At 39.3% G+C, this 20,219-nt stretch overlaps 1 protein-coding gene across 1 annotated transcript in view; it reads right to left on the bottom strand.

The window, feature by feature from the left end:
• Positions 1–4,410: 4,410 nt before the first annotated feature.
• Positions 4,411–20,219, bottom strand: part of tafa3a (TAFA chemokine like family member 3a) — a 31,993-nt gene continuing 16,184 nt past the window's right edge. Inside the window, exons 2-4 of the mRNA XM_070902854.1 lie at positions 13,884–14,033; positions 12,921–13,045; positions 4,411–4,544 (exon numbers count right to left, since the gene is read on the bottom strand). Coding sequence (XP_070758955.1) covers positions 4,533–4,544; positions 12,921–13,045; positions 13,884–14,033 — 287 coding nt within the window. The 3' untranslated portion in view covers positions 4,411–4,532. The remainder of the gene's footprint in view (positions 4,545–12,920; positions 13,046–13,883; positions 14,034–20,219) is intronic.

Genomic DNA, 20,219 nt, shown 5'->3' with positions numbered 1-20,219 from the left:
AGGTACAGTATGTGCTGTAAAAAGCCAGAAAAAGAAATAACTTTGGATAGAAAGCTTCAACAGGATGTGTGAATGACTTGCTGAAGCAGCTTGCAGGCTGTGTTGTGATTCATGGGCTAATCGCCTCCCAGTCCAGTCAGGCATGAGAAACACAGAGAGGAGGAGGTGTCAGGTACAGCGAGGAACACTTTGATATTAGAATTCAAGGCATCTATGTCTTGCCTTGAGCAGGATAATCCCATTATGCCTCAGGTCACAGCAGTGCACAGAGAGAGAGGGAAAGAGAGAGAGAGAGAGAGGCACAACTCACTTCAAAATAAACTGCTTACGGATGACGAGAATAACACAAACAGCCGTCAGAAATAACATCAAACTCCGACCCAAACTGAATTAGAACATCCAATTTAGTGATGAAAAATACCCCAGATATTGAAAAGAGAGAATAACACAATTGGATTAAAAAAAGAAAAAAAAAAGGGGGAAAGTTTTCCCAGCTAGACTTTTACAGTTCATCTTGGGTATTTTCAAGATCGAGCAGTTTTTCATTACAGTCTGTCAGCTTTCATTATGAAATGAGAAAATCTAATTTTGCTTGCTGTATCTGACAGTTTTTCAAAGTAATTCATCCTGTCAAGATAAAGCCTTGGCAAGCCCACCAGATGGTGTTTGTGTAACTGAGATCTTTGTTTTTGGTGTCCACATTTTGTAAAGACCCAAGACCCCCCCCCCCCCCCCCCCCCCAACAGGAAACAGGGAGAGAGAGAGGGCTATGACATGCAACAAACCAGTCGGCTACCAAGGCGCTCCCTGCAGGATGCTTCTTGATTTAGATCTGCATTGTGTTTTGTGTCTTTTTTTTTTTTTCTTTGGGAGGAGGAAAATTGTCTTTACCAATCTCTTGACTATTATCTTGTTTGATTTAGATAAATTGGCTTAATGCTCTTCAATTTATATTCGGGTCTTCTTCTTAATTAATTTTACATATTCCTCAATAAAAGAGGGACATACTACAAATAGAAAGCAGCAACTCTGAGATAGAAATGTTGCTCACATATTGGCCTTCCATTAAAAATAGGATTGGTGAGTCGCGTCATCCACTTCCAATAAGGTGTGTGCACCTCCCTGACCAGAGCTAGAAAATGCCATTTTACTAATATTTTCTATTTCAGATGGCTGACCAGGGAATTTATTCCAGGTAGGAGGAGTGGGAGGACTTTAATCAACAGCTTCAGAGGCATCAGTCTGTAAAACCTGTATGATTAAAATCTAGTTTTTAAGGTTTTTTTCTTACTGATGATTTATGGAAAATAATGAATAATGTGATAGGAAAATTGGAATATTGAACAAAAGTCCAGCACAAATATGAAATATTATTGGCTTTAAATGAATAGTTTTTGGAAATACATTTATTCACTTTCTTGCCATAAGTTTGATGAGAAGATTGATACCACTCTTATGTCTGTCAACATGAAGCTACCTCCAGCTGCCAATTAGCTTAGCTTAGCACAAAGACTTATGAACCAGACTGTTTCTTTGCAATTAGCAGGGAGCTGGAGGCTCCAAGAAGTCACTGCGCTTGGCCAAGAAACAGTCCGGCACATAATCCGCTGTAAAACAACAACATTTCTACACTACGTTTTCTTTTACAATAAAACAAACAAGACATAAATCATCAAACTGAACTGAATCACCCGTATCACTGAATGAAGCAGTAGCTTTTAGCAGCGCCGCTCCTCTTACTGGTGACTACTGTGGCGATGACAAAACCAACCAAACCAGCAAAGCGAAATTCAAAGTTCTCCTCTAACTAAGTAAAGATGTTCCCAAGATGTCGAACTATTCCTTTCAACATCTGTATCATATCACCTGAGCTCATAGTGACAGAGAACATGACTGGAGTGAGGATTTCAGTGGTTACAGGTGGTCTCTTCCTGCACAACAGGTGACTTAACTACAGTATGTGATCCGTGACCAGTGCCAAACTCATCCCATGTGCATCCTCCCCGACTCATTGTGCTGCAGAGAATGAAACACGAAAGTCAATAGCAGCACACAGAATTGTCAAACAGCCAGCCCTCAGATCCACACTGTGGTTTCCAAACACGCAGAGTACATTTCCATTCAACTTTTGTGAAGGTCTTTTATGGCAGAGCAACAAAACCCAGAGGAGCAATGGTATGAAAAGATCTTTCATTATTAATAGAATATTAGCCCACATAAAGGTGAATGACTGAAGGATTGTGTTTCAACACTGCAGGGGCTGTAAAGAGCACAGAGGTTAATTCTCTGATCCAAGGGTAGATTTGTTTCATTGTTTGTAGATAGAAAGGGTTTTTCCAGGGGATTGGATTCATGTCTTCTCTCGCTGTTCCTCGGAGCACTGTGGTGGATTGCCTGGTCTGATTAATCTTAATGAATTATGCAAATAGCCTTTATCTCAAATGATTTAGCAATGTTTCTGTATTGTTTTATTAATGCACTTTTGAATTACTCTGTATAATCACGTAGCCTTTCCTCAGCCGTTCGCTGTTTGTAATTCATCGCCAGCTCTTTATTAAATCCATGGTGGTCTCTGGCGAATTGCATGCAGGAATAAGAAATTAGTCATTACTGTAATTTAATGATTTCTAACCAAACAAGAGGCAACCTGGATCGCTAACCATAGCAGCCCACCGCACGCCTCCCCTTCAGCGTCAGTCCCGTGGGTCTGATCTTTGGGAGCGTGCCATCCACATTTTTGCTTAATTAATTATGTTGAGTATAAGGAGCATTCTGCGGTGAATGCACTGTTTCAATTACAGGCGGAAATTCCCCATAAAGTGGTGGTTTGTTTGGAGTCTAGACACCCTTGCAATTGACTAAAGCTTTCTCTGCTTCAATGTGTGGATTTATGCAAGTTTAGTTTCAATTGTCTTTTTTGTTACAACCAGACTTAAACAACATTTATGGAATTTCTTTGATTATCATTCACAAACAGATGGTGTGCTGATGTCTTGGAGTCATAAACATGACAGCTATAGAGGAAATGGACATTTCAGATTATTATCACATCAGCAGCCTCTAACCTGTTTGGCCTCCACAGAGGGGGGAATGGAGCTGCATGTTGATATCGGTAATAATAGTGACCCACAGTATATACGTGTCAAAATGGATGGACACCTCCTTCGCCGTTGGACTACACAGATTCAGAAGGCTAGCATGGCCTCTAGGGCTAAATAATCCTTTTCTGCTGTGCTTTGATTTCTGTCCTTATCCAGCCTGAATCCCTCAAAAGATTTATTTTCTGTAATCTTTTCATGACATGCACTAACAATTTCTAACCGGCAACTCCTTACTGAAAATCATTCGGACCAAACAAACAAACAAAAAATAGTACGTCTTGGTCGGCGGTGGGTAGCATTAATTCAACACAATAAACGCAGGCTTGGATGACGACAACATCTAGCTTTGGAAATGAATCAAACAGGATTAGGGTTGTGTTGGGGTGAGAGCTAATTATCAGTCTCTCCCTGGACCAGATTTCAGATGGCTTTTTGTGAAGTCTGTTCATTTTAAGAAACAGTGCATTGAGATTTTCCCTTTGTATTTTTGAACATGGCCTATTTTTGCATTTGCTGAATTTCACATTTCCATCATGAACACAACATTGATTAGCTGTGAGCTCTCCTCCTCCTCCTCCTCTTCCTCTTCAGCAGCTTGTGCCTGTACAGCATCGTGGCCTGGTATACAAAGAGAATTAACACAGACTGTAAAAACCCAGATTTTCTTAACAGTGATATCCATTGAATTAGATTTATTGAGATAATATTGACATTTGTAATCAATGGTCGTCACCAGGCTTTGAAAACAACAGATACCATTAAAACATTTTGGCAGAACGCAGCTGTGCTGACCCTTGGTGACTTATAGTCAAACATCATTACATTTTTTTCTGGGTTTTATTGTTGTGGCATCGTCTTTCGTATTTAAAATGAAGACTTGACATCCTAACAAACTTAAGAAAGCCAAACACTTCATAGTTTCAAATCAACAAACGAAACAGAAGAGATATCTGCTGCATAAGGCTAAAAGGAATGAAAATGCTTATGATCTCACTAGATCTTCAACACAGATATGCATCAAGAGTCCTGGGGCTCTTTGTGGCAAAAAAAATAACACAAAAGTTTCACATCACATGATTTTGTTTTAAGGGTGTAATCCACAGTCTTTTAGTCAATAAATATCTTCATGGTTGAGTCTTCTAGTTCATAGGAATAAAACTATAATACAAAGAGAGACTTGGTGGGCAGTAGAGTTCAGAGACAGCTACTGTTGATGCTGGATCTAAAGTCAGGAATCTTTTTGGATACGTAGTCTTATGTGATGCTCCCTGGTCCTTTTCTTCCATTCGTTCAGTGGAATGTCCGTGATTATTGTCCTTGTTGGTCCCTGGTTTCCACCGATCCTCAAAACACATGATATCCAAATTTCCTATGGTGTTGGTCAAAGAAACAATGTCAGGTTCCAAGCAAGGTTATCCTGGAAACAGACGACTATCGTGTGACCTAGAAAGAAAGGGAAAGACAAAAAAAAACAACAAACAAAAAACAGAGTCAGGAATCAGAAGAAAATTGTGTCAGTGACAAGAATGGATGCTGGGGATAAAAAGGGATTTGACTCATTAATGATGACAAATAGTAGTAGAAACACTCTCAAAATCAGTGCTGTCTGACATGAAATATGACAGAAACCACTGAGAGAGGAGTAGAACGATTGAACCCACTGTACTTATTATAGCAGAGCCATTTTTAGTTAAGCACAAGTATAAAAAAAATCCAGTTTAAAAAAAGAAAAATGTGTTCCAATCATCAAGTAATCCAATCAAAGTATTATGGTTTTGTCAACATGGACAAAAGTCTATATGGTACTATGAATTGCTTCTCTGTACTATCAGTCATGTCTAAGAAAAGGCATCACTTTGTTCAAGTTAAGCCTGCAACTAAAGATTATTTTTTATCAATTATTAATCTGAAGATTATTCTCTCTATTAATTGCTAAATGATTTGGCCCATAAAATGTCATAAAATTTCCTTTAGGCCAAGTTGACACATTTAAACTGCTTATTTTCATCAGTCAGAAAACCCAAAAATATTCAGTTTACTAACATAGAAGACTGGGAAATCTGAAAATATTCACATTTGACAAGCTGGAGACAATGGGTCTTTGGCGTTTTTGCATACAAAATTGCTTAAATGACGATTAATTGTTAAAATTGTTGCTGATTATTTATGGCAGTCGCTCTTTTTTTTTAGTTCAGACTGAAATGTTTCAGTAACTACTGGATGGATTGCTGTAAAATTTAGTACAGACATTCACCAATGCTCATGACTTTGGTGATCCCCTGAATATTCCTTCAGTGGCACAAGAATGTTGACTCGTGTGATTCTGATTGAGATGTCTGATGTGTAATCTGGTTCTTGCTGAATACCTGCAAAACTAATAAGCATCAAACTCCGCTGTACTTTGGGTTTAGTGCTAATTAGCAAATGTTAGCATGCTAACACACCAAACTAAGATGGTGAACATAGTAAACAATACCTGCTAAACATCAGAAAGTTAGCATTGTCCTTTATGCATGTGATAGCACACAAGTTAGTATCTAGTTCAAATAAATGCTGTACCTATAGACTCCTTCATGTTTTTGTCTATTGACTAATTGATTGATTGACTAATCATCTCTGCTACTCAAATTGTGGCTCTATCTCATTAAAACAAACTCTTGTTTTGGTGCTGCACATCGAGCAACAGCCCATCTGTCAAAAGTGTGACAGGTTCAAGGTGTGTGTAGTCCCAGCTGGCATGTTTATAACTCAAACATCTGTGGCGTTATACAGAGAAAGTGAGGAGGCAGTGAGCAGACAGAAGTCAGACGTAATGCAATGTACATCATGCTCAATGATTTCCATGCAAACAGAGGGAATATTATTATTCACGATGGCATACTGCTGGCATAAGTATTCTCAGACGTTTTCATGAATATTAATCTAAAAGATTGAAAGATGCAGTTTGTACTACTCTCACTTTAAGCATAACTCTAAAAATACTCTGGGAGGTGAATGTTGCTCCTTGTTGGTTTGCCCTTTAAAAGTAGAACACAAGTAACTTTTTGACTTGCCCTCTGATGTAGGAGGCACGATAAAACACTCACACACACACACACACACACACACACACACACACACACACACACAAACACACAGAAATGAACCCAGGTGTTCCTGTGTGAATATTTGCACTTTGTCATTCAATTAGCAGTTGGCAGGGTCTCAACAGTGAACCAAGTAGGAGTTTACTGCACACAGTCAGTCTTCCAAGTAATACAATTCTAATATTTTGTGGAAATGTGATTGATGCTGCTTAGAGCTGCAGCTGAAGACACAAGGGAAGTCACAATTTAATTTTCACCTCTGTGTGACAATCCTCAGGAATCACATGTGTGAGAGAGCATATGGAAATGTTTTGGCCTGTAGACATACTGTACATTCATAGACTGAGTTAAGCCATGTTATTTGGTAACAACATTATCAGAGGGAAACATTTTTAGTGGTTGATGGCCTCCGCCATATTTCTGCTGGCAGCAACGTTTTGGATCTACTGCATTGGCGTAATAATGAACCCATAAATGCATTTACAACCACAGTTATGCTGATTATTGTTGTATTGATAATTATTATGTAGACATGGAAAACATGTTTTGAGCTCAGTTTTCTTTCTCATTATAAAAGAAAATATAAAACATAATAAAATATACAAACAATAACCCATTTTTAATTGCAGGAGGAGCTTTGAAAGGCAAAAGGAAAGAAGTGGAAGTGATAAAAGAGTTCGACACACAAAACTAAAACAAAACAAATGTATATGGCAAAAGAAACAAAAGGGTGAAGCAAAATGAAAGCTTATCAAAGCAATTAGCATGACGTGGTGTTGAGGGTGTCACTGTGAGGTTATCGGTGAGTAAACACACAAAGGGGAATCAGGAGAACAGAAGGCAGCCCCTCAGGGTTTGATGCTTAAGCTGCTTCAGGATGAAAGACCACACTTGACAGGTCAGCTGTAGGTTCAAAGACCCACTGACAAGCAAACTAAGACCCTACCTCTGATGGAGAGCGCATGTGTGTGTTGTGCACATGCATGTGTATATCCCATACTCATTTATTATCCAGATAAAGCAACTAAGCATCTCTGAATTCTCTCAGTTCCGAATGCAAATGACTTGTCTGATTCTTTTGGACTTTTATTGAAATATATTATTTCAGGTTTTAATGTTGCTCTAAATTGACAAATCGCATGGTCAGTGTCAGCCTCCAGCAATGTCTTAATGGACTATAAAAAGCAAATCAATCACCAATAGAATGATTTAGCTCCTCTTTTCAGGCTATCCATCGACTAAACGCCTCATCTCGTCTTTCAGCCTTTTAACTCGTAAACATGTTTATTCACACGCTGGTTTTGACTGACAAGATGAGGCTGTGAACTAACACACCGATTTGTTCAATTTCAGGGACATTAGCTTGTTTGTAGTGAAAAAAAGGAAAAGTTTTTGAAGCAGATATAAACAGCAAACGACAAGCACTAATTTGTCTTAAAACACTCTAAAACGCCAAACAAATGCACATGTTGATACAACTAAATACCTCAAGAGGTATTCCCATATATTAACTAGTTGATTTGGGGAAAAGGGTGGGAATACAGCAACTAAAGAACCTGCAAAAAAACACTTCCGCTAACTCCTTTAGTCATTTTAAACAAAGAAAACATGGAAGTGCTGCATTTAATACTCTTGTGTTGTATCACACCATATGGTATAAGGCTCTTGGGTGGCTCGCCCACAAGACCAAGAGTTCAATTCATGGTTGCAGCATCTCCAGCTTGCATGTGCCAACAAACACAGCTGGCATTGCTAAATCACTCTATTGGTGATTGATTTGCTGAGAATGTGATTATTTTGTACCAAACAAAAAGAGGTTAGTAGTTGTGGTTTGTGTTAATCATAATTTCTACAGGCAGGAACTGCACTGTTCAGTATTGTAAGGCATTTTTTAATGCATTCACCTCAGTATTCTTGTAAAACATCAGCTGCATCCCCAACCCCTGTTCACCAACGGTCGCAGTGTATATTTTGTACCTTTTGTTCCGTCTTTTTTTCATTTCCCATAAAGTTTGTTTGTCTCCTATTGCTTTAATAATATAACTAGTTCTTCAGATTGTTATATTTTAATTTTATGAGTAATAAAACTTGTGGATTCAAGGTCACGAGGTTATCATTTATTCTCTATTTCATAGAAATCCCACCGCTCAACTGCGCCTATGAGCTGTCCTTCACTTCACTTACAGAAGAGCTGACGGTGTAATGATCTACAGCCTTAGCAAATCAGGAGCTACATACATGCACATTGTGGCCCCAGATTTATTGATAATCGCACAAGTCTCTCTCCATCCTCCAACAGAAAAGTGACAAGGACCCCAGTACAGGGAAATTATCCCAAAAGGAAGAAACAAAAACATAATCAAAAAGTTAAATTACTACATTTCAAGCTGCAAGTCATTATACAGCAAAATAAGGCTATAATACATATCTTTTAAGTAAAGATCAGTAAATTTAAGGCATGTTTTCATTGTGTCTTGACATCTACCTCAGACAGCTATCCTTCATCATCCCTCAACACATTCTGAACAAGCATCATAGCACCTGTCAAGTGGAACAGCTCTGTGGTTCTTCTGCCGTCTGTCCTCTGATTGATAGGAAGTGAAAAGCAGGAGTAGCCGGGGTTATAATTCCTGACATTACCAGCAGGACTATAAAACCGGCTGCTCCTGGAAATGCAGAGAAAGAGGGAACAACTGGAGTTGTCCGAGAGGGGGCCCGCAGGGTGTCAAGACGTCTGATTTATTGATGTGACTTAATCATGAGGTGAAACGACACCATCATTTTTTTATCAGCAAAGCCACCGCTGGACATTAAAGAATAAATAATTTATAGCATATATGTAGTGCAACTGAGGAGCTTGTTCACACCTATATTATGTATTCATCTTGAGAAAAAGGAGCTAAAAATATTAACTTTAGAAGACTTTAGACTTGGACTCCAGCCAGACTTAAAGCAGGACTAATTGGGGGCAGCGGAACAAGCTGTAAACACAACATTGACAAAGTTGTTGTGGCAACCATGTTAGCTAACAGTTGCTTATTTATACATCTATCAGACATGTTTATTTATAGAGCACTTTTCAAAAGTTACAAAGTGCTTCACACAAGGGACCAATTAAAATCAACAAATTATAAAATCATTAGATTTTATCATAAAACGGATAAAAACCTATTCTAGTAAAATAAAAATAAAAATAAAAAGACAATTCAAACAAAACACACAGCTGTTCAAGTTTGAGATGTGCTGCTTCCAATAGCTTCTGTGGGAAAAAATTGTTTTAGTCTTCGTCTAAAAGTAGAAAGTAAAAAGTCTTTTTAGCTGCTAAATGCTCAATATTCAGCAGCCAGTCGCTAACTGTGTCTGTTTAATGTTTAGTGCAGAGCAGGTGTTGAAACAGTAGGTATTTTGAGCTTTTTCGCTAAAAAAAAGCTTGGGTTGATGAGAGGCTGTGAGACTGAAACACACCGTAAACCTGCAAGCCAAAAACAAAACAAAAACAATGAGCTGAAAGACTCACAGGGTCAGGTGGGGTCAGGTTTTCCGTGTGTTTGTCACTATATGCTACACTTTCACATACAAGTAGTTATTTGATCCATTTTTATTATAAAGATATTGATTAGTGCAGCCCTAAGCCACAAAAAAAAAGAGGACTTGACGTGGACCTGGATGCTGTTAGACTAAACTCACTGAAGATTCGAGTTTTCCCCTGGCTTTAAATAACCACACACCTTGAATATTAGTGTTTAGGTCTATGCAGTGAACGGACGTGGTCTCAGTTATGTGAAATGTCCAGACGCAAGGTTACATGGTCCGCATTCACAGACCTAACAGTTTGCTTATAAAAGCTTCACTTGCACTTGAGAGTGGCTTTGACAACTTGTGACTTGACTGAACTCTGGCATATTATATTGAAGAACATGTGCTTTATCTCTTATTATAAGCTGGACAGTATGCAGGATAGGTTAGGCTTTTTGTGATGTGTCATTTTCAGAGAACCGGCATCACTTTTCTCAAAAGAAATTGTCACTTCACCAACGCAATACTCGTGAAACTGAGCTGGATCCTCAGCAGAGCCCTCCATTTATTCCCCAGAATGATGTTAACTGACCAGGAAGCTCGGGTGCAGAGCCCTCTAGCATACACAGGTTGTCCCTTGCTGGCTCTCTGTGGGAGGCAGCGGGGCCATGAGCATGGAGCGACCCCCACTGACTCCCAAATCAAAAAAGAGTCGAGGTTCTGACGGGTTCTACTAGCCACCTGGACCCCTGCTTGTCTGTGCCTCTGTTTCTGCTTTCCCGTGGCTGTGTGAGAGGGTATGAATTATTAACCTGGCTAAAATAAAAAGCTCTGCTTCGTCCAGGCCTCCTGTAGCCATGAATAATGGAAGAGGCAGCTCAACTACAGGCGTTTGGTGAGTCAAACACTGGGCCTTGATGGATGGCTAAGGGCCCACTGTGCCATCCCTCCCCCTCCTCACCTACCATCCACTTCAGGTCTACCACACCCTGAAACCCAAAACACACGTCCAGATAACCTCTATTAATCTCTGGAAGTGCTACAGCTTGAGCCCTCCTGCCCTGCCTCTGCACATCCCACTCGACGATTTGGCTTCCTGGAGGGATTTTTGTTTGTTGTTTGTTTGTCTTTCTCCTGCCTTTGCTCGCCTTTGTGTTGCTTCTCGCTGGCACTTTTGAAGTCATATGCATGCCTGCTATGACTTTTCAAAGGCAGGACCCGACTCAAGCCCGCTCTCTCTCGCCCTTAATGCCACGAGGATGAGGTGGATACATGTGAGCTAGACTTCTGCTCAGTTCCCCAGAGGCTGCGTTTTCCAATTTGTACCAATGGGCTCACTTGTGTACAATCACACTGTTTATTACAGAAGCGATAATTGATGTTCCTTGAGCAAAGTCGTCTCATTTCTCACCTAAACCACCAACTGAGAATTGTGAGTCTCATGACTCACTATTTATAAACATATTTCTCTTTTCTCGACTGAAAGTTTACCTCTGATTTCATTAATAATATATATGTATATTATTTTATTATCATTCAAGTGAATCAATCTGTCCTTTCAACCCTGTAACTCTGATTTTTGTGAAATTATGCAGTATGTCCATGCAGAAACAAGACAAATGTCTTGTTGCATATATTTATGTGACACATCATGTGTATTCATGAATCATTTTGACACTAAATATTCTGTTTTGTAGTTAGGCTCTGTCTTAAAACAAGCTCTGATCTCAGCTTTTGATGAAAACCATGGAAATATTTAATGATTATTGATGAGAGCGCACTGGCATCGTATAACAGGCATCAAAGTGCACTATATTTTTGAGTGCTAATCACTTTTCATTAAAATATGTGAAATTACAATTTAATTGCCCTTGAGATTACATGGTTTGTCAGTTTAAAATTACAAGCTTGACAAAACTATCTTCATAAATGTGATAATGTATGGTAAAATAATTTTTACTTTAAAACTATCTAACGACACTTAACAGCAGCTAAATGTACGATAAATTGACACTACATTGAGACATGAAAGATTTGTTCAACATTTATGGTGTTTGGGGAAGTTTTGTATTCCTGTAGGAGAATCTAGCCCATCAATGATCATAATGATAATATCTTATCTCTATTGAATTCTGCATTCACTCTCTAGAGAAGCAAAAATGAAAGAAAATTCAGGTGAAGTGTCAAAATATACTTAGTAGTTCTGGTCTGTTTCGTGTTCAGAGGTATTTTGTACCATAATAATACATAGTTCGTCGCTACATTTCACTCGTTCCACTCACGGTTCATTGGAGAACTGCTAAAATAGTGAGAGGCAAGCTCAACATGATGAACACACAGGAGATTGCTTTTAAGCAGCCTATGATCAGCAGATAGATTTAACTGTTGTAGCTGTTTGAAATCATGCTAAAATCATATATCTGTCACAAAATCCTGTGGTTTGTCTGTTTGCTTTCACACCACGGCCCAACAGCACCAGAGTCTGCCTGGAAGTGCACAAAGACCCTCCTTTTCAAGCAGTCTGGTTGTTCAGTCCGCACCAGAGTTCAGTTGACAGGTTTCACATCAGACTAAATGAACTGAATCAAATGGGCAAACGCACCAGAAATTGTTAGAAACAGGTTAGGTAAAGCAACCTAAACAAACACACTTATGCTTCTGTATTGTGTGAGGAATTCTCTGGCTTTAACAGAAATGCACAGTCTTGGTTTTGGTTTGGTTTCACCAGAACAAGCTGCTCTATCCGACACTGTGCACAATTCGCTGATGTTCTCCTGGATGACCCGATCAACTAGGCTGTGGCAAATTAGCAACTTAAAAATACTATAAACTGACTGTAATTAGACCTCCACAACAAAATGCGAGATGTAGCTAAATAAATATCTGAACTGAACTCACCCCTTTCTGCTGTTGTAAGCCGATCGCTTCAAGAAACACTTCACTGACTCTCCCCTGTGAGTCACATCTTCCTCTCCTGCCGCCTCCTACTCTGCCTGCCCTGCTATGCTCTCATCTGAAGTTGATAAAAAGAATATTCTCCAGTGCTCTCTTTAGCTCTTGTTTCTTTCTTCTTCAAACACTTATCTAGCCCTCCTCCATTATTCTAGGGTCACTGTGTGTTACAACTATTATCCAAGTCCTCTTTGTTGGCTCTAATCCATGACTTTTTTAAGAATATCTACTATCTGCCCACAAATATTTTGTTAATTAAACCCACCTTGGTTGTCTTAACTTTGTTTCCTGTACTGCAGCTCCATCCTTTGAGATCTGGCAGCACTTTACACTCTTCCCCGTCCATGCAGGGATGCATCTGGCACCACCACTTCTGTGCAACTATGGATGCTGTGAGGAGAATAAAATAAAGAAAACAGTAAAAAAAAGAAAAGAAAGAAAAGAAACAGGTACTGAAGGCAATTAACTACATGCTGTTTGAAAGTGTAGCATGGTTCAGCCCTGTCTGCAGCAACAAGTGCCTTTGGTTTCTATATACATCACAGTGATTGAAGAGAGAGTCTTTTGATCTCTGGCTGACAGAGGAGACCTGTCAGTCCTGCCATGGTGTGTTTTCAGGTCTGAATTGCAGGGCGTGGGTCAATGTCAAGTCGCTGAGTGCTGTGAGCTGTGAGCTGGTGCGTGTGGTGTGAGGAGGGTGGATGTTTGTATGTAGGAGGGGTAATAAAGTGTGCAGAGGAGGTTTGGCGCGTCAAGGTCTTAAGTTGCTCCGAGGAGGCCTACGGGGGAGAAACAGCTTCCCCTGACATTTCCAAAGTGAAAAGAAAACTGTCAAAATCGAGGAAGCCCCTGTCAGAGCCATTATAGGGAAAAGAGGAGATAGGAATCGATTCACCTGTAACTGAGGCCACTTTTGACATGATATTAAATGACCTGGCCTTCTGTCTGCTCCGCTCAACACAAGGTCTCACATAGCCTCAACGACAGAAGAGTGGGAGATCTGATTTTGAAGATTATACAGCCTTCGACACAACAGCAGGATCATGAAAATCTCAACTATTGTTTTTCTTCTTTCATACAATAAACCTCTCATACCCAAATAATCAATGAAATAAGCACCAGAGGCACAGTGACAGGTGTGACAGTTTTTGCACCGTACCGCATTTCTACCCTAATCAGAAGTCAATCTCAAATCATTACCAAAACTATAATGAGAGGTCTGGCATACCGTCTACGCAAGATGGAGCCGCTCTTGTTGTTCCCGCCACCTGTCCAGGGAAGCAAGAGCATTTGACAGTCTGGGATCTCTCTTCGATCTTGTTCTTGTTGCAGCATCGGTGCGCAGCAATTACCTCACAGGTTCCCGCTTTCACATGAACTGAAAGCACAAACATACACAGTGGTTAGAAAGCATGCGACAGCCTTCTGCAACAGTAAATCTACTTTTTTCTCACCAAAGCATTATAGCAAGAAATAATAGAACATGGTTTAAAGGTTTTCTTATTTTTGTTTGATAAGGCTTGTGTTTTTTGTAATAAAAAAAAATCCCATGAAAAGACCAAAACCAACAGCATTAGTATTAGCCTGTTCTCTTTCTGACTTGCCTGTCTGTGTCACTCAGCTGAAAGTCCATTTGTTTCTACCAAAGAAACAACTGTATAATTTCCTTTTTTTTAAAAGTCAAAGTAATCTTGTAAAACAGCAGGGCACTGTAGTTCATAGAAAACATTACTCAAACAGGAGTAAAAGGTGTATTTGTTGGGGACTACTTTCATCTGCAGATTAATATACATTATAGGATATTTATAGCAATGACCTTAAAGGCATAGGAAATACACTCATTCGCTTTCTTGCCAAGAGTTAAATGAGGAGGTCGATATTAGTCTCATGTCTGTACGGTAAATATGAAGCTGCCGCCAGAAGCCTGTTAGCTTAGCTTAGCACAAAGACTGCATGCAGGAGGACACGGAAAGTCTGGCTGAATGCATCCGAGTAATTTCTTGGCACAGTCTTGTTTCAAAACATCCAAATGCAATGGCTCCTTGAAATCCAGGTCATCTCCCAGGTGGAGGAGCCCGGCTTTGAACCCCAGTGCAGCCCCACCTGTCCATGTATCCTTGAGCAACGGACTTAATCCACTGACCCTGCACCCCAACCAGAGGACGAAAAGAGAATTTCTCCATTGGGATAAGACTAACGTAGTTACATAAGATGAAAAACACACATGCTTCCAGAAAATGACTTAATTAACATCACTGAACTGCTTATTTACGCAAAAGAACATTACAATATCAATTACAAGGACACTGTTTTCACTGCCATTAAGTTGGAGCAAACATCAATACTGCTCTCTATTTTATATTCATTACTTTTCTGCATAGACTCATCACCATTCTGAGCATGTTTGTGTATTTACACATAATCAGGATTGGATGGGTGAAAAAAATAAATAAATAAAGCATTTGAAAAGTTTTGACATTCCTTTCAGATAAGCCTTAATTATGCCTGTAAAGATTTTCAATTTGCAACTTGACTTGAGAATAGATTGCAGCGAGCTTCCATCTTCCCATTAGCTAGCAATCCAGAAATCTCATCTACAACATTAAAAACATTTTGCTTCCAATCAATAAGGTGCTATTCACATTCCCACAAAAGGCAAGACAACAATTGCCGATTGAGTGCTTTTCACAGAGGAGAAACTTACTGATGCAAAAACAGGTCAGGCTCCATGCCCTTGATGTGATTATCTTTAAGCCAGCAGCACGCCCCCTGGTCAAAGTTAATTTCAAAAGTTGGAAAAGCTTGGACAGAATATTCAAACTTTGTTTAAGAGATAGATGCGTGTGGACAATAGGCAATCACAAAAGGTGCAACGAGCAAATCATTGTAAATCACCTGATTATAAAAGGGAAAATAAATAGCATGTCTAGAAAGAGCTCACTAATTTTAACTGGCCAACATGACAAAACACAAATCAAGACTGCAATACAAGATGATTATATTTCTCTATTACTCCTACAATGTAACTGAATTAGCTGTCAAATAGAAAGTGTCAAAGCACAGATGTCACAATCACAGCCTTTGAAATGTTTTCAGTCTTGTCCTGTTAGTAGTGCACGATGATGTGCGTCGTTGGATGTAGCTCTGCTGTACGTACACCCACTCTGAAAAGGAGGAAAGGAAGCTACAGTTCGAGCTGAGGCGAGGTCTGGCCTGGGACTCTCGACTCATTATGGTGCATGAAGCGGCTGGTTGGGGCTGCCCGTGTGGAGAGAACTGCTGATTAAAACTGGAGCTGCTGGCCAAGGTCGCTGACTCTGAGGCTGAACCCAAAACCACTATGCAGTGTGGACAGGATGAGAGGTCAGAGAGCAGGGCGAGGTGGTCAGCCCAAACTGGTAAGGATCCATATGAAAAGAAACAGCCATGAACTGTCTGACTACTTTTGTTACTATATACTGAGTATGGGGTCTGTGAGGTAATAGAGCAGATTATGAGTATAAAAACCTAGGGACAGAAATTAAAAACTAACTAAACTAAAGATAAATATTACTTTACGATCTTCACTTGACTTAATGAGGTGGAAACACACAATTGAGACATTAAACATTAAAGGAATGGTTTTATATTTGGGGAAATACACTTATTAGCTTTTTATGTCGAGAGTTAGATCTCACATCTGTCCATTGAAGCTACAGCCAGGGGATGATTAACTTAGCTTAGCATAACCCACTGTAAAACCACAATGTGTCACTTTTACACTTAATTAAACAAAAGAGATATAATGTGGTAATTAGTGAGCTTTAGAAGTGCTGGTAGGCGGAATTTGTTTCCTTTGGACGGAGCCACGCTAGTTTCCCCAAATGTCAAACTATTTCTTTAAAGATGTATTTGAAAGAATGTGGAAAGGGTGATGTACAATGAGATATCATAAGGACACAACATAGCTTCTTACATCCCTATCTTTAAAATGTAATTCTCCTCCTGTTGTATTTCTTCTGTTTTTCATTTTATTGAGTAGGCACAATGCTTGTGTGACGTATGGAGGGAGATATAAAAGCTTATATTTATGTTTTCTTTATTATCATTCATGTTTGTTCTGATTTTGAACTTATTGTGTTGAACTTGTATGTTATACGTTAACGACTTTGGCCACTAAGGACATCTGGATCGTCCTTTGTTTGGGAAAAAGGAAAAAACTCAAGTGGCAAGGACAATTTTTATAATTTTTTTAATATTCATGTATTATTACGGGAAGCCTCTGGGCATATTTCACACAATCAGAGGAGTGTATGTTACCGCTCTTTTTTTCTTACGTCCTTCCAGTCAAACATACATGAATGCATACATTTGGGAGCTGCAGCTGTTAAGAGGTCAATGTTTTGCTCAAGGACACTTTGACAATGGGGTAAGGACCATTGAATCACTGATTCTCTGGTTGTAAGATGGTCTACCTTACCACCAGGGTCACCCTGTCACCCTGTTCACAGTACAAACCATGCTCTTTATATGGCATCAATGGGAGCAACTGAGTGTGAGAATCAAGTGAAGTGTAACACATACATGTAGGAGAGAGGCTGCCTGTTTTTTCTGTGTGTGTGTCCAGGCAGCTGTGTAAATGGCTCACAACACCTGTGATCAATACATTTCTATTAAAGCACTTAGGACTGTCATCAGTTAGAATCAGCAGCCACCCACGTCAGCAGGAGGAAGAGATGAGAGACAAAGAAAGGTGAAAGGACAGAGACCACTAATGAGAACTGGCATAAGGCCCAACCCTTCAGCCAATCAATATCACTCTGAAGCAAAGCACTCTACACTCCAAACATATTCATCGATCCTTGATTGATAAACGCCAATAAGCAACCAGAACCTGCAGAGAGCAGGAGGGAGGGGAAAAGAGGGAAACTCGCCTTCTTCTACCCTTAAAACATCTGCTGTACACCTGAACACATGAGATACTTACATCGGTTTCAGTTTTTGTTTTAGAGGACTCAGGTTGTCTCCTAGCATTACATGATTGGGATTAGGACTGGGTGACAAAACACGAAACCTGTATCTATACCTGTATCTAACTCTAACCCTAACCCTATTGTCACTTTTAGCATGGCCATTCCTTAACCTTAGCCACATGTTTTAGTTGCCTAACCTTAACCATTTTTTATTTTACATAACCACAATCTTTACCTAACCATGACCATACCATGGTTGCCATTATTGAAGGTTAAAAATGTTGTCATTAAACATAATGGACGTTTCGCAGAATCGTCCAATATCAATGTTCTTCTCCAACGATGGGTTTGATTCATCCTTATACATATTTTTCCTTCTCTGCTCTCTGCAGGGGGTTTGAACAAGCAACTGATGTAAAGCACAAAGGATTGTGGGGTTGCCAAAGTTACCCTAATAACAAATTCTATATTTAGAGGTTTTAAATAAAAGTGAAACTGTCTTCTTTTTAACGCAAACGGTGGCATTGGAATCAGACAAGATCTGTTTGATCTTATTGTGTGATGAGTGTGTAGGAGACAGGTGTGGCTCTTGTATGTGAAATGTAACAGCTGGAATATTAAAAGCAAACGATGAATCTAAACTCAGACAGTGGTGATTAAATGAAACTGGTTGAAAAATGTGCATGTTTCTGACAAGCAGTTGGTTTCATTCATAAAACTACTGTGTGTCAAACACTGTGAACTACACAACACAGTAGAAAATATAAACCTGTCATTACTTTAATGAGGGTACCGGGCATTTATATAATAAGACTTTACAATGTGTGTGTGGATCCTCTGACACAACAGACTTTCTCTCCTTTCAATGTGCTTATTTTACCTGTCACATTGCCTGCTGCACTCTCTTTGACTTGATCTCGCATTTATCATGCAGGAGTTAGCAGGAGATAGAGAACCATTTCCCTTGACTCTATTTATAAATGTGTTCATGGGTAAATTTGCATCCTTACATTTGGTAGGCATTTTGTTTTCAACATGTTTTTGTATTTCAAAACTGAACAAATTCAAGCTACAAGACACATCTGTTTAATTCAACAGCTGTCAGTCACATTCACTCACAATAAAATACTAATAAAGATACTTGGATGGGTTTTATTAATAGCACTGTTTAAACTTGAATGAATATTATGAAAGTGAGATTTTCTCAATTACAGAAATATACGACAGACTATAGATCCAAGGTCAGTCTGACACTAAATATGTATTTTTAATGTAAGAACAGTGTTTTGAAGATAACCTCTGCAAAACGCTTCACTTATATAGGCCTCATATACGTTAAAAGTAGGATGTAAATTGCCCTATAACTCAAAATAAATTATGCCTGATCTCATAAAGCCCATAACAAATTTCACTGAAGATTGAACCTAAAGTGCTCTCCTGTTGTCCTTATCAAAGAGCTAATCATGCAGGTTAGAGCGAAGCCACAGGTTACTTTCAGCTTCTACAGCAATCAAACAATTGATCTAACATGCAGGTAGGGAGGCATCAAGAACAACACACTGTTCCAGCTGTCAGCTGCATGACTGGTTGTATCAGCCTCACCTGGCCAGTCAAGCACAAGATACAGTAATAGAAGCACAACAGGGGATACATGAAAAACAGCGGTTCATGTTCACTCTAATGCTGACAAGGAGACTTCATCGAACACAACAAGCAATCAGAAATACTTCATGTGCCAAATATAATGCACAGGATATACTGTGACACTGAGGAGGTATTCTGTTAAAAGTCCTAAAAAGAGTCTGTCATTGGGGTGAAATTATGTATGAATTCCTGGAATAGAGTAATTTTATTAGTGCACCAATTGTGGTAAGAATCATTTCAAAATTGCTCATTTCTTGAAAATATACCTGGAGACATATTATCAAATGGTACTGGCAGAATACTTTCTTGTTTTAAAATAAAACGTATGAAGGCTCAATATGAGACTAAATGCCTCGGTAAGACAGGTGGTAAAACACCATGGTACAACTGCAAGACTGCAAACTGAAAGCAGAGACAGAACGTCCTTAAAAAAGCAAGTACTTCAGCATCACAAAGCACTCATTAAAGTTGACATCCATAAATGTACAGCTATATTGGAAATGGCAGAGCATTTAGTGGTACTTTCGCAAACCTTTTCCTCCTCGCTGTTGCTGATATAACATGGTAACTGTAAATCCAAATCAATTAAAGTTCGACGGCATCAGTGATTATCAACTTAACAGGTAAGACCTGCGGAACCCAATCAACACTTTTCGATAGCAGAAGTGTGTTTCCAACCACAGTGAAAGTGCTGTTTCATCACACATATATTAGAGCATACATTGGCAGATCAATATCAGCTTATCACACACATCACACACACACTGTTTATCTCCATCTGAAAGTCAATAAAAAACAAAAAAATGCAATACAGGAAAGTGTGAAAAAAGACCTATTTCTTGGCTGGGAGCAGAGACTGATGGAGTCTCATCATACCGCATCGTACCACAAATTTAACGTATACTGTGCACTCAGGATCTCAGGATTGTTTAGCGAAATCTGCTGAGTTTTCTTCAAGATGCTCAGTG

The sequence above is a fragment of the Enoplosus armatus genome, chromosome 3 (assembly GCF_043641665.1).
Source record: "Enoplosus armatus isolate fEnoArm2 chromosome 3, fEnoArm2.hap1, whole genome shotgun sequence".
NCBI lineage: Eukaryota > Metazoa > Chordata > Actinopteri > Centrarchiformes > Enoplosidae > Enoplosus > Enoplosus armatus.
Note: the sequence above shows the minus strand (reverse complement) of the source record. Positions and strands in the feature narration are given on the sequence as shown.